The 14,485-nt window shown below is 41.6% G+C and overlaps 1 protein-coding gene across 1 annotated transcript in view; it reads left to right on the top strand.

Moving 5' to 3' along the window:
• The window catches only part of LOC106744029, a 41,622-nt gene that overhangs the window by 13,817 nt on the left and 13,320 nt on the right, over nt 1-14,485 (top strand). Inside the window, exon 2 of the mRNA XM_014618425.1 lies at nt 12,850-12,973. Coding sequence (XP_014473911.1) covers nt 12,894-12,973 — 80 coding nt within the window. The 5' untranslated portion in view covers nt 12,850-12,893. The remainder of the gene's footprint in view (nt 1-12,849; nt 12,974-14,485) is intronic.

Genomic DNA, 14,485 nt, shown 5'->3' with positions numbered 1-14,485 from the left:
ATAAATATTACAGTTAAAATATATAACACACAATGAGTATTATTAATCATGTCACAAATTATAATATCATTAAATTCCTTGTAACACAGAATCATATTAAATTAATGGACGATTCTTCCCAAGTGATAATTAACTTGGTGATTATGTCAGTGGCTACATTATCGTGAAATTTGGTATCTTCGTAAATTGCCTCACAGTTCACTTTCGAAATTGTAATACCCAAACATTCCTTGATCAGGAACTGGGTGGCCACGCCTGAATTTCTCTATGAATCGCGTGGATGCTACATAGCGAATATAATCGAGACGTTAGTAGTCATCTTTGTGTGGGCTTATTGTCTTATTGGTTCGCCTCGAAATCCATTTAGGAGGGTAAACGACGTTAGACAATGGCTTACATTCAACAAGTAATGAAGCTAAGTGATCAGTAGACCATCTAGCTACCGACCGAACTAACCGAGGTAACAATCTCGGGTTCTTATTTGAAGCGTAAATTTTCATTCGGCAGTCTAAACAGAACGGTCGGCGATGTAACTAACGGGAAAGAGCCGTTGGTAAGCAGCTTTTCGGTTGCTCGAAGATTTATGTAAGAAAATATGCTGATGCCTTCGGAATTACTGTCGACTCTACGTAGCATTTTCAGCTGTGTACTCTTGTGACCTTCTCTCGGGGCAAACGATTGAAGAATCAGGCGAATAGTTCATATTAAATTCTCAGGCATTTACGAATGATCATAGTTATGAAATTACCTTTATAGACCGGACAATATTTTAAGCGACTTTTACAGTTTTTGAACTTGAGCTTTTTTATATATATCATAGAATAAACTAGTGAAAAACTCGACACCCTTGCCATGTCATTATAGTGGCTTCCTTGTAAAGGTTAAAATTGTCTCCAATTTCCTCTCTCTCTCTTTCTCTCCCTCTCTCCATTTTATACATTAATTATTATTACGTATACTTTTTATGTATTCCCCTTATAAAAATCCCGTTTTAGATACGATCACTAAAATATGTCGAGATGTCTTGCGAGAGGATTTCGACAAATCGTAAAAATATAATCGCTCAGGTTTTCGCCGAGGAGAGGAGGCGGCCAAAGGAAACTTTCACATCTTCGCTCGTTATCTTTTCCTCTCGACGAGCACATTGAATAGGGGAGGAAAATGCGAGAAACGGATAAGGAGAGAGAAAAGTTTGAGTGACTAACAAAAAAAAAATAAGAGGGAAGAGCGCAAGGGAGCGTTTTCTGTTAAAAACTGGCTATGTGGGACGTTCCTTCCGACAGTTTTACTCTGTCCGTTACTTCCGTCTCTCATTGGCGTATGTTATTTACTACTTCCCTTCGAATACGCGTGAAAGACAGCGATAAAAGAAGCATAATAGACAAAGGCAATCGATACGGTGAATGATCGGATATTGCGCCGACATCGTTCGTACATTAACGTACAGTATGACTTTCGAGACTGACTGTTTTCCCGATAACGTGCTGCGTTCTGCAAAAAAAATCAGATTGCTACAATTTTTAGGAAGCTTTCGGGGGGTTACAGTTCCTTCTCTCCATCCGGCCTGGCAGGTAGGAGTGAAACTACGCAAATAGCCGTACATAATTTAGTTTAAACCTGTATTTTGTTCTTTTTTTTAAGAGTGTCCCTCATGTAAGTAACAGACAATTGAAGAAAATCATTTATTAACATAGGACACGCAAGAACGAATCGCAAATGGAAATTCCTCGATGAAAATATGATGGTATTCAAAGAGTTACAGAATTACATACTAACCGTTTTATGTAGCTCATGTTATGAGCAATCTTAAATGACGTCTTCAGTAGTAGTGATGTATCAGGAAATTAATTGTCACGGAACATTCCGCGTGATTTTCTCATCTTCGCTGAATCCCCCGCGATTCTACCCTCCGTTTGTCTCAGTCCGGTCATTCGTTCCGTTCAATGTCCACCGCGATCCAGTCGTCTACTCGTCCTTTCCCCCTTTTTTTTTTTCTCTTTTTTTTTGGAAACTCATTACACCACTACCAGTCGAAGATAGACAAGCAGCTGGTGCAGTTTAATGAGTTTCCCCGTTTATTCAAATAGCGCTGGACAACGCGAAGAAAATATGAGAAGGGATGACTCGAGGGCGGTGAACCAAGAAAGATATGTATATATGTATATATATATATTGGCGTGAACAGAGGGAAGAGAGAGACAGGAGGGAGTAAAAGCGCGAGAGAGAAGGAGGGAGAGAGAGAGAGAGAGAGAGAAGAATCCAATAGTCCAATACCCGGCTAGAGCTAAAGGCTCTTTGTCTCTCCACCGGACGCCGGGATGCCAATAGCTGACGTGCCTTGGGCTATGTTCCTGCGTACCACGATAGGTCGCACTAGTACAGCCGTACTAGTACACTGTACCTGTAGTCCATGTATCGATACAACGTAGAGACCACCATACCAGTCAGAATTTGTGAAATAAATATACGTTGTCGCTCGCTTCAGTAGCGGCTTTCGTACTTTTCAACGTTCCGAGTGTACTGATATCGCCAACTTTACTACGTGCTCCGCAAATGTGTATGTGTATGTGTGTGGAGAATATTTATTAATATAGGATATCACATATCAGACTCACGCACGTATCGTACGCGTAACATAACAACTATTGTTAGCCGGGACCGCTTTTAATTAAGCATGCGAACGTTTACACAGCGGTGCGAATTAAAGTACATAGTAGATGAGACCGCTCTCCGACATACACGCGGAAATAATCTTGTTTTAACATTTCCCCCTCCCCCTCTCCCTCCTGCTCATTGTTCCAATGCCTTTCGGATATGAGCCATTACTCGCGAGAGCATCTGGAAAAAGACCCGTGTAATTGGTGGACGTTAAAAACAAAAGAGGAAGAGGCATGAAGCGAAGAGAGGATAAGACATATCCGTGTAAAGTACTGTCAGACTGTTTTCGTACGGTTATGTTATATACCACATATGGGAGAGACACGATGCATACGATTTATTATCAATGTAAATAACATAGAAGTCTAGCGCTGGTGTTTCCTCCCGGAGGCTACGACAATGGAATACGAAATATTTAAAAAATTCGTTCGGCCTCGTTATCCAGTATTCATACTTTCAAAATATCGAATGCCTCGAAACATCGGAATTAGAAAATTTTAAAACGTAGTTTCAAAAATGATTCGAACGTTATTCGAAATTGCTATCTAATCTAAATCTAATCTGTCGCTATTTAATCTCAATATCATTCGCAAGGTTGTACTCTTCGAAGCTTCGAAAGCACGAATATTGCGGCTTCTGAAGACTTACACTTTCGAGGCTTCGACTTACCAAAATTCGAAAGTCTCAAGTTACCTTCGAAGCTTCGAAACTATCGAAGATATAGACCTGGCGAGGTGTGCCTACTTCCCCAACGGCGGTCGCAATTTAATTTGTATATTTTAAATAACGATATTATAATAATTAATTACCAAATCGACGATTATGTCATCGCTGCATGAAGAGAGTCCATGCTGCAATGTCCACGATAATCGATATATAGTTGCAATTAACGTTAAATATTCTCGTTTAGCTTGACGCGTGACGCACACTTGCACGCACATTTGGCACACCGGTGTGGTAAAATTTGTATGAAATCCATATCCGATTCCCTTTCATCCGTGACAATGCTTGCTGAAGCGACCCGCACGCGCTTTGAGAATCACTGGATCAGATGACCGATGTACATAATTGCGTGAGATATTCGAACGAAGCCGAGCGAAGTGTCGCAATTAAGTTCATTGATCCGATAATATATGTAACGACCGTGCGATGCTTCGGAAATAGAACTATGCCGATACCCGGCCGAAAAGTCCTGTGGTCTCGCGCGATTGCACGAGTACACACGGCCGCAAACCGCGTGCACCTTCACCGTCAGATCAATTTCCGGGGGATCTGTTGATCGGCGGATTCGTTCAATTATCGGGCCGCGGAATTTAAACGTCGTGGACAACGAGCAACGTTCCCGGAATTTGCCGGAGATATAGATTTTTCCCATCGGCCTTGTACTCTCTTCGTCCTCACACATAAGTGCCGTTATAGTATACGCCGAAGTAATGAGTGACAAAATCGATAAGTGTTATAAACGCGCAGCGAGCGTATGTAGACATTATTCATACGTTACGAACAAATCACATCTTTTCATCGCACGTGTGTGTGTGTGTGTTTCATTCCGTCGGGCATCGGGCTAACTCGCAGAAACACTTGCAGTTTTTGAGCAATCGCTTGATATTAACAAATTCTAAAACGAAAAGAATTATCTCATGTTTTCGGTTTTTTCTTCTTTTTTTTTTATAACGTGCCTCACGCTTCGTCAATATTAATTGTGACTACGAGACATGCGTGTCTCATTTTGTAAATTCTGAACTCCAAATGAGGATTATTAATTAATTAATTAATTAATGTTGTTAATTAACTTTACTGATACGCGTTTATATACCGGTGAGATATTGATTTTCTACAGCTGATGAATGACAAGATACGAATAACACGTCACGAAGAGTTGAAATATCTCGGCTGGGAGCAGGTGAACATGGTTTCACGAGCAGTAACAGTGCCTTGTGGCTTCTCGTACTATGCGGTAGTTCTTCATGCTACAGCGGAGTAAACCGAAAAATACGGCCGGCCGGCCGTTCGCGCGAAGACAGCATTTGTATTCGCGCTCGATAAACGGACGTGATACATTGATACTAAACTCATACGGAGTATTTGCCGGAACGAGAGAAACAGGATCACCTATCGGTCAATTACAGTGCTATACGACGTATGTCTCCTGCAATATAATACATCCTTATTATATATTAATAACATTTTCGAATATATTTATTGACAACATTAATTACGTATATTTGATGAGCACGCGTTTAGCGTTTACTATCCACTTGAATCGCTCGAGGAATTGTGGCATCTCTGGGCAAACTCCGTCCGGTCTTAATCACCGAAGCACGTCGGTGATTAATATTTCAGAGATCGCGGCGTCCTTAAAGCGCACCGTGTCCCTAAGGATTCGTATCTGTTCTATAATGAAACAAAGTAATTGCGGTATCTTTCCTTTGAGATCAGACGAAGGTCGTAATTGAGACAAACCACAATAAATCACCGAGCGCTTTTTAACGTTCACGTCCACATTCACATCCGCATTCACATCCACATCCTTATGCCCAACTTACTCCTTATGTATTTGTGTATCCTTGCGTCCAACGTAAGAAACGAATGTGTGCGCCTTTGCAAGGACATTCGCCGAAGCTACTCGTACGTCGGCAAATCAACTCTGAACTCGCGTTCTGCAAGGTTCTGTCGGAAATAATTCACGGATCGAAATTTATCGTATTTTGCGAAGGCTTCTCGCGTCCTCCTCGCTTCCACAAAAATGGTTTGCGTTCAATCGGCTGATTCGCGGCGTCGAAGTCATCGGAATCACTAACACTAGCTTCGTTGTTTACAACGGTATAAAAAATCGACGGCGATTATAATGAATAACAGAGCAATAAAAGATCGCGCGCGACGTTTTATCGGCGTGACGGGCGGGTAAACATTGCGTTATTGTTATATAATTATGCTTTAAAACCGGCATATGAAGTTATCGTCTCAAAGAGCGCCGAGTCGCGAAGAACTATCGATGTGCTTCGCCGCAAGTGACGATGCATCGGAGTGCGTTATTAACGTTCAAGAAAGTGGCCATCCACCTTCCGGTCTCCACCCACCTTTCAAAGTAATTAAATGAACAGTCGGGGCCGACGGACTGCCAATAAGAGAGAGAGAGAGAGAGAGAGATTCGGTGCAGCGCGAAGGAAACCGCATTGTACTTACATTTGCGGCAGCACGCTTCCGATGATGGATTTAGGGCGTAAATAACGCGGTAACTCGAGGCGCGGGTGCGATTGAATGAAATAGCACGTATCGCTCGTGGATAGAAGATAGCGTCGTTCTGTGAAAGTTTCCGCGATCCGAGAGAGAGAGAACGGAGAATCGCTCGAACGACGCTTTCCTTCCGGCAATCGGAACTCCGCCGCGCGACGCGATATCATCGCGCGGCGTGATTTTTTTCGGCCTGTGTCGTGCACGTACCCAAGATAAAGACACGTTTATATACGTGTGCCGGCATTTTCAAGCGAAGGTGAAAACGCGGATCGATCGTTGGCCTAATCCGGCCGGCTCACGGCGTAAGATCACGCTAAAGAAATCGAGTTGTGTAATCTGTCATGCGCATTTCTCACGAGATCGTATTTCTCTCTTGAACGACACACGTATCTTGTTATCCCATTAGAAGTACGCGAATAATTTTGACGTATCGCGCCGCGATGAAATTCGCGTGTGTATATACCGCGCGTATTTTGAGGTTGACGTTCGCGTACGAAACGTGTCCATCTACTATGTTTTTTAATGCAACTACGTTTCGCTGGGCGAAATGAAATATAGACGGTGTCCAGAGATGTAGGAATATTGAGAGAGAAAGAGAGAGACAGAGCGCAGAGAGAGTGAGAGAGGGGACAGGGAGAAAGATAGGATGGATAGAAACGCTGTATGCGCTGATGGAACCCATCGCTCTCTTGCAAATCTGATTACCGCTCCTCCACCGGCTTCCACCATAGTCATTCCCCACTACTCTTTGACGGGACACATAGATAACACATGTCCGTATACGTCGCATGGCTCACCAGACCCCGATGAACCGCGACCATCTCGAAAATCGAATAGGGGTTTGTCCTCCCAGCCATTGATTTCCGCCTCGTTTGCCCGTCTCGGCCCGAAACGCCAAGGGGAAAAGGCAAGAGAGAATTTCGAGTATTTACGAACCATGGTTCCGTCCACCCGGAAGCGGGTGGAATGAGAAAACAGCGAAGTTGTCGAAAATTAGCCGAGTCGATCGTTGCTGGAGGTCGTCGTGTGTCATAAAGCGGTGAATTTTCCAAGTGCAAGAGGAAAGCAATTCTCGCAACAATTTATCAATCGATACACCCGCATTCCGCGAGTAATTATTAAGGTTGACGCTTTTTTTATTTATTTATTTATTTTTATTTATTTTTTTTTTTTTTGAAGACTTCGACACTTTTCGAACACTTCGAAAATCTGAAGCCTCGGTGTTCAGTGTTCGAATTTTGAAAAGACCGAAGCTCGAAGCTACGAGATATCGAATTTATAAGATTTCTAAAATGTGAGAAGCGTCGTTTGTGAACTCTATCGCTATTTAATCTTGATCTAATCCATCGCCATCTAAACCCAATCTCAATCTCATTCGCAAAGCTGCGCTCTTCGAAGCTTCGAAGCGCGAAGATTGCGGCCTTGGGAGACGGGATCTTCGAGGTCTCGATCTACCAAAATTCGAAAGTGCGAAATTTTTACAGTTAATCTTCGAAATTATCGAAAATAGATAGCCCCAGTAATAATCACGGCCAAAGTATAATCCCAAGTAGCGATTCGTTCGCAACGTTTGTTCGAATGTGACACAGGTTGACATTTTCCGATAATTAAATCTCCCAGTTCATCCGTGAAGGAGTTGGATTCGCATCCTCGTCGCGGTTATCGCGTTGAATTCATATTTCGACGTTAATTTGTCAATGAACGCAATCGCGACGGACGTCAATATAGCCCATTTATGTTAATGCAAAAATCAATACGGGGATTGTTTTAAGCGATAAGACCTCACGACGAGGCCGACGGCGATGTCTGTCAATGACAATCGCTTCTCAATGGAATCGGTCATTTCATTGAGACGCGCCCTCATTGGCACTGCTGTGTCGCCAATATTGTTGCTTCACTTTTTCACGATTGGTAATTAACTTATGTTTGGACGTACAGCACACGTGGCGCGCGCAAAATTCACCGATTGATTAACGGCGTACACATTAGCCGGGCTCAGATTCTTCGTTTTAAGTAGAGCGACCAGCGGAGGCCACACGATAGATCGAAGTGCGCAGGGGGAGGGAGGAGGGGGGGCTTTCTCCGGGGACAGCGAGGGCAGATTTTCCTTCTTCCCGAGTCAGCTCGCACAATTGTAGCATGAAGTTCCTCGGGGACTTTCCTTCCATCCTTCTTTCAGCATTCGTGCGCAGTTCACACATAGAAGGAGGACTACAAAGCGTCACGGGAAAAAGGGAGGAAGAGGAACCCTTTTGCCCATCCCCGTTTTAGAAACCTCCCTTCTCGCGGGCTTCTTTTCCTTCTCTACACCAGTGATTATCTATCTTCTCTCAAACAATTTCCTTCCTTCTTTAACTCGCTTCTTATCTCCGGATAACGGCGGAAGCAGGAAAACTCGCGAGAGAGGCGGTCGCGGGAAGGGCGTCTCGAGAACGCGGCAGTCTCGGAATTCCGCGCGCTCCTGAGCCATATTAAACTCGCTTAACGGGTGACCCAGTAACCCGCAAGATCGCGGGTTGCTTGCCTCGGAAAAACACGTTTTTGAGAATGGATCGTCATGTCGGGACGCTCGGTGCGAAAGGACCCGACGAAAAGACTCTGAAATCGACGATCGGCGCGAGCGAACGGCGATAACGTTTAGAGCCTTTCCGAAACTGTCGATTTTGAAGTTTAACACTGTACTCTGGCTTTCGAAACCTGCTGGCTCGAACATTTTTTTCTCCGATGCAGATCGAAACGCAAACGATGGCCTAACGAGGGAACTCGTTTTCGAAAAAGAAATTTTCTCGTGAGATTCGGTAGGTAATAATCTGCTGGCGAGACACTGGCTGAATATCGATTTTGAATAAACAGTACTAGATGTTAGTAACTCCCGCAAAAATAGCTCGTGACATTCTTCTTCGCGATCTGGCTGCGCGCTTGTAAATTCAATTTTCGACATAGTTGGTGTCGGGAAATCACTTTCCCGCCGAAGCTACGCGAGGTGGTCGACAAGATCGGGCGAAATACGAGGAATCCAGCTAATTCGCGAAATCCGCAAGCAATTTCGCGGACCTCAATAACACAAGAATGCAAAATAGAATTGAAACGACTAATCGATAATATTCTTCTGTTTATAGAAAGACTTCCTTTGAAAATTTCGCCTGCGCGTGTAGACGAAGTTAAACGACGGCGATTAAATTCCGATCGAATCGATAAAAAAAAATTAGCTCGCGAAGGCGGGCTATTTGATTCAAAATGTGACCTCACTAGTCGAATACTCGGCAAATATTTAATCTTCGTCCTTAATTCCCTCCAGGCATTTCCCGGTGCACGGTATCCATGTAAGGTATGCATGTAAGGTTATTATCGCTGACAGTATATTGGAGAGGAGAAGGTAGTATTATATGGCCTTTGTAGATATGACTTCTCTTAGTATCTCTACTATTAGGTAGCGAATTCTAGTGATTACTTAATCATTTATGGAGTATCATTACTGGAATCATTTATTTAGTAGCCCGTCGTTACATAGTGGCGCTATGCCAATACACAATAGTTAACATTCGTTATAACGCACTTTTTCTTCTGAGCATTTCGCAACGTTTTTCAAAGTACATTTTAGCATTTAATTATACGTACTTTTTCGCTCTTCCCAAACTCGAACGTATTATCAAACGAATATATGTACATTTGCATGTTTTACTCGTTATTTAACATTTTATTCGGCTTTACACGTTCCGAATTGTATAAAGTTAAACAATAGCATGGCATTTTGCTAATGTAATCCCCTAAAAATACTGATAATACGAACTCTTTTTCGAGGTTTTCACATCGAATTTTTGATGCATATATAATTTTGCGACCAAATACTGTGTTATTTTAAACAAATCCGATTTTTTAATCGATTTTAGTTGGGGGCCACTTTACCATCCCCTGTTATATATATATGTAACGTATTAAATAATAAATATTCCATAACTTCGGGTCTAAAATCGACGGAACAACACTTTGACGAGTGTAATCGTTCAGATTTTAATTTGAAATAGCAATTGTTGGCAAAATTATCGTGCGAAATTTAAGTGAAGTGCCATGACGCCTTTTCCTCTTCAACATTTACTACTAAAAATGATTCTCCTAACTAGAATCCTTTCGCCATGATGATTATAGTCACAAGCATCATATATTTTTTTCTCAGCGCGCTTTCGCCCAACAGGCCAACGAGACGCTCAACGAATGTATATTTCATTATCCAAGAACCACCGCGGTCAGTCTGTACTGCAAGCCATAATCCCTGTAAGCTCGGTAAGCCGGTCGACTGAGATTTTCACGCGGACGCAGATATAAAGGTGGTTTGCCGTGGATTTTGTCGTGGCAAATTTTCAGGTAACGCGTCGTACCCGCTGCCGCCTCGCAGGCCGAACGAGTGAGCCGGCATGACCGCGTTTACAATACTTCATAAATATGGACTAGACAAGCGAAAGTTCAAAGCTTATCGGATTTGGGCTTAAAAGCGAGCGTTCACGGCTACAGAAGCGGCATTAGCGGCAGCGTACGTGCACATCTTCGGCGATTGGATTGCATTAATCAGCTTATTAATCAACCTGAGCGCGCGGGGCAACCGGTTAAGGGTTGATTTGGTGCGCGCGTCCGCGGATTCGCGGAATAATACGTCTTGTGCGGATTTGGCGAACTGCGAAGATCGTTAATGCAACTTGCATGCGTCGTGCGGCGCAGCGAAAAGTTCTAAGGCAACGGGCTCGGTGTGCGGGGGCCGATGATTTATACGTGCGTGAATTATTCATGACAACTCGCTGAATTTGATTCCGCGACTTGCCGCAAGCTGTATCGATGATAATAATAATGAACGGGTTGATGTGTACTTTTTAAATGAGATCCCGGCTGAAGTGGCTTCAAGTGACTCGTCACTGAGGACGTCACGAGTGCGTTCAGACCTTCTAGTCGAATGGAACGAATTCTATCGCACATTCGTAACCTTTGTACTTTTCGCGGTTGTTCGGCGTATTAAAGCGAATACTGCGTTTCTTCCCTCCGTGAAAAGCGAGAGAGAGAACATTTTTGAGAATGTTTTATGCGAGTCGTATAGAATTCATTTCGCACGCGCGCTTACACACACACGCGCGCGTACGCGTGCGCGCGCGTAATACCTCTCTTTCGCTAACGTTATGAAATGTTAACATTATAAAATCTACAGTTTCACATCATACTGCTTTAATCACGCAAATATTTTATTGCAAAAATTCCATTTATTTTATCTTCCATTTGTAATATACCTCGTTCGATGGTTTAATTGTTGAAGTGGTAACATTTTAAAAGTGACTTTCTACGCTTTAATTAACAAAATAATGCTAATGTCTAAGAGCGGATAGAGCACGACGCGAAGCGCGAAAGCGATCTCAACGAGTCTCGATTACCTTGACACAGTGACACAAATGTAAGTAACGATAGTGATGTTCAGCTTTTGGCTGACCCACTTTCTCCGGTGATCAACACTAAATCATCGTTTCGCTACCACACATTTTGCCCGCTGTTTGAAATTCAAACGAGAATGATGGGGACATTTGTGCATTTTAACGATACGTAACGTCCGCGTTAGTCATGAAATCGTGGTCGATGCCAATCGCGATGATGTACACTTTGAGGAATTTTGCGTGCACACCACCTTCGTCGTTGGGAAGAACCCGATTGAAAGATGTCGAAGCGTCACGTCGAAGATTCATCTCCAGTGCATCTCCCTGTGATTTATTTTTGCTTTCGTAAGAAAGGTGAAAGGGGAACATCAGCGCTTGAATATGCGTGCTCGACGATCCCCTTTGTTTTCCCCTTGGTTTCAAGATGAAACCTCATGTGCCACTAATTGCTCCCATTGTCACAGCTAAGAGACGGAGAAACAAAGGGAGAAAAGTAAAAATGCGACAAACTGCCATTTCGCGTTCTTGCTTAACATCACCGTGTCGCGAAACCCACCGATCGATTCCACCTGCGCGCATTTTCATTGTTCAAATAAACCAAATATAGTGCTCGTTCAGAAAAAGGAATACCGAAGAATTTTTATATATCTCGTAATTATTTTACATAGTATGTGCATCTCTAAAAATATTATCATGACGTTGTCGACGAAAGTATCCTCGCGTTAGAAGTTGTATATCGAATGATTCTATTTTTGAAATTTCTTGAAATAAAATTGCCCCCGAAGAGCAGAGTGACAACCGAGCTACTCGGATTCGAATTATTTTTTACTCGTATAGAGTGAATATTTTCATTCAAAATTGAAAAGTTGTATTTGATGTACTTCACCGTCACAGAAATGCTCGTTCCAATATTCGCTCCTATCGATTGAAACATTCGCTCATATGGAGAATCAGAACCCATTGTACGCGGTAAAAAAAATTTTGTATTAAATTTAACACATTTCACACGTTCCAAACGGTCCATGCACTTTTTTAACTCAACACAAGATGAATATGTTGAAAAGTAACAAAAAAATTGACTCAAAATGAATACATTGATCAACACTGAAGTATAAAATGTGTTTTAACACTTTTAATATTTACACAATTTTAACACTTACATTTGTTGAATATTGATTCAGCGCAACATATTGAAATAACGCGATATATATTAAATTAATACACGGTTGTTGTTAGAAATTTAACGCAAAAACTTTAACAAGGATCGATTTTAAAGCAAGTACAAAATGTTTCGTACTGCGTAAGCTCGGATGAAATATTCACTCTTGCGACTTCTTGCGAGTGGCATTATTTTCATTTCAACGTTACACTTTCCGTATTTTCACTTCGAGTGAAAATATTGCTACTTTTCAGTCGTTTTGAATTAAGATTCCACTTCGAGAAATTTCTAGAGTAGTCAAGGATAAGCGTGTTTCAAACGACGTTAGAATTTTTTCTCGAATGTGACCCGACGACCGTCCTCACAGATTCATTTCACATGTTTCAGGCTCCGCCGTCTCATAGAATTTGTCGGATTCAGCATTCGGAAGGATGGGCTGGGTTCTCCCCGTTCTCGGAGTGGCTTTGGTCATCGTCATCGCTGTCGGCGCCACTCTCGCCATTTGCAGAAGGTGAGATCGCGATATTGTCTCGTTGTTACAGATGCTTCTTCTTCATTATTATTATTACCGCCTCACTGATTTTTTTCGATAATATCCGCCTCCTTCCCCAATCGATGGGATAAGAATACAATGGTGCACTCTTTTTGGAGGCTGATGAACGTTCTAATGCGTGCAACAGGTGAAAGCATCATTCAGCGAGCAATTATTACACCAGTAATTTGGTGCCTGTTCTTGCGCGAGCACAAGTTTAATCCATTCCTCCCCGAAAGAATAAATCTGGACTTATCTTGCTTGAGTGCGATATTACGAGGATTGCGGGTGAAATGGCGACTTCCAAGTAATCCCGGCCGTTGTCGTGCGAACATGTGGCATAGTAAATCAATTAATCTATATAACCGAGGTGCAATAAATGTAGTTTGAAATTACGCGGTGGAATTATTTTCTAACAAATAAAAAAAGTATAGAGTACGTTAAAAATATTTCAATTTGATCGTTAAGTCGACGTTGACAAGAATCGATAAACGAGAAATAATTCGCGTGCGAAATACGGCGAGCGAATGAGTGTTTCTACAGGAAAGTGGTGCTCTTGAATCCACATGTATTTTCGTTATTTTATTTTATCGAGTTGTTTTAATTAATCCAATTAGCGCGATAAACTGAACTAAGCCAACAGATCGAGCAATCGGTACGATATGCCGCGCTTACTTTCATCGGTTCTCTAGCGCACAGAAAAAAAACATTTTTATTTGAAGTCAATCCGTATTCTCAATTTGCACATATCGAAATGATATTATATAACATTGAACGGATAAAACTTGTTTACATGAAGAAATTGCTCATAGTTCCACTAAAAATATAATATAATATTCTCGTTATTCAAGGATAATTTTTTTGAATCGAGAGTAAAGAATATCGGAGAGAAAAGAACGATATGTATTTCCAAAACAAGATTTACAATTTCTTTAACTTGAAATTACATTATTTTTATTTGAATATATTTTACTCTTAGAAAAAAGGCAGTTTATATTATTAAATTGATTTTTTTTTTAAGTTCTTGTAACAACAATTTTTTGTCTTATTTCAAAATTGAGGCAATAACATCATATAAGAGGACGAAAGAGAATATATCGATGTAAGAGCCTAGGTAGCTCAGTAGTAAAAGCAGACGCCCGGCAAACGGAAGATCCCGGGTTTTCGAGTCCTGGTCCAGTAACTCCGGCTTTCAGATTTTCTCTCCGACTCTTATAATAACTAATTCTTTATTATATTTAAGATCATCTTAAGTTTACCTTCAGACACTATACAGATCGCTTCACTGGCTACAAAGCATCTGAGGATGAATCTAACCTAAAACGGTCTTAAGTATATTTTGAAATGAAAACGTTCATATCGTTGGAAGAAGATTAACATACATTTGACTCAAATATAGAATTATTCAAAATCATATATTCATTTCTTTTTATATGATTTTTTAAAACTCCTCAGAAGATTTATTATTTTCGGAATAACCATATTGTGTTC

This window comes from Dinoponera quadriceps, unplaced genomic scaffold (assembly GCF_001313825.1).
Source record: "Dinoponera quadriceps isolate SergipeBrazil2010 unplaced genomic scaffold, ASM131382v1 scaffold1252, whole genome shotgun sequence".
Classification (NCBI taxonomy): Eukaryota; Metazoa; Arthropoda; class Insecta; order Hymenoptera; family Formicidae; genus Dinoponera; species Dinoponera quadriceps.
Note: the sequence above shows the minus strand (reverse complement) of the source record. Positions and strands in the feature narration are given on the sequence as shown.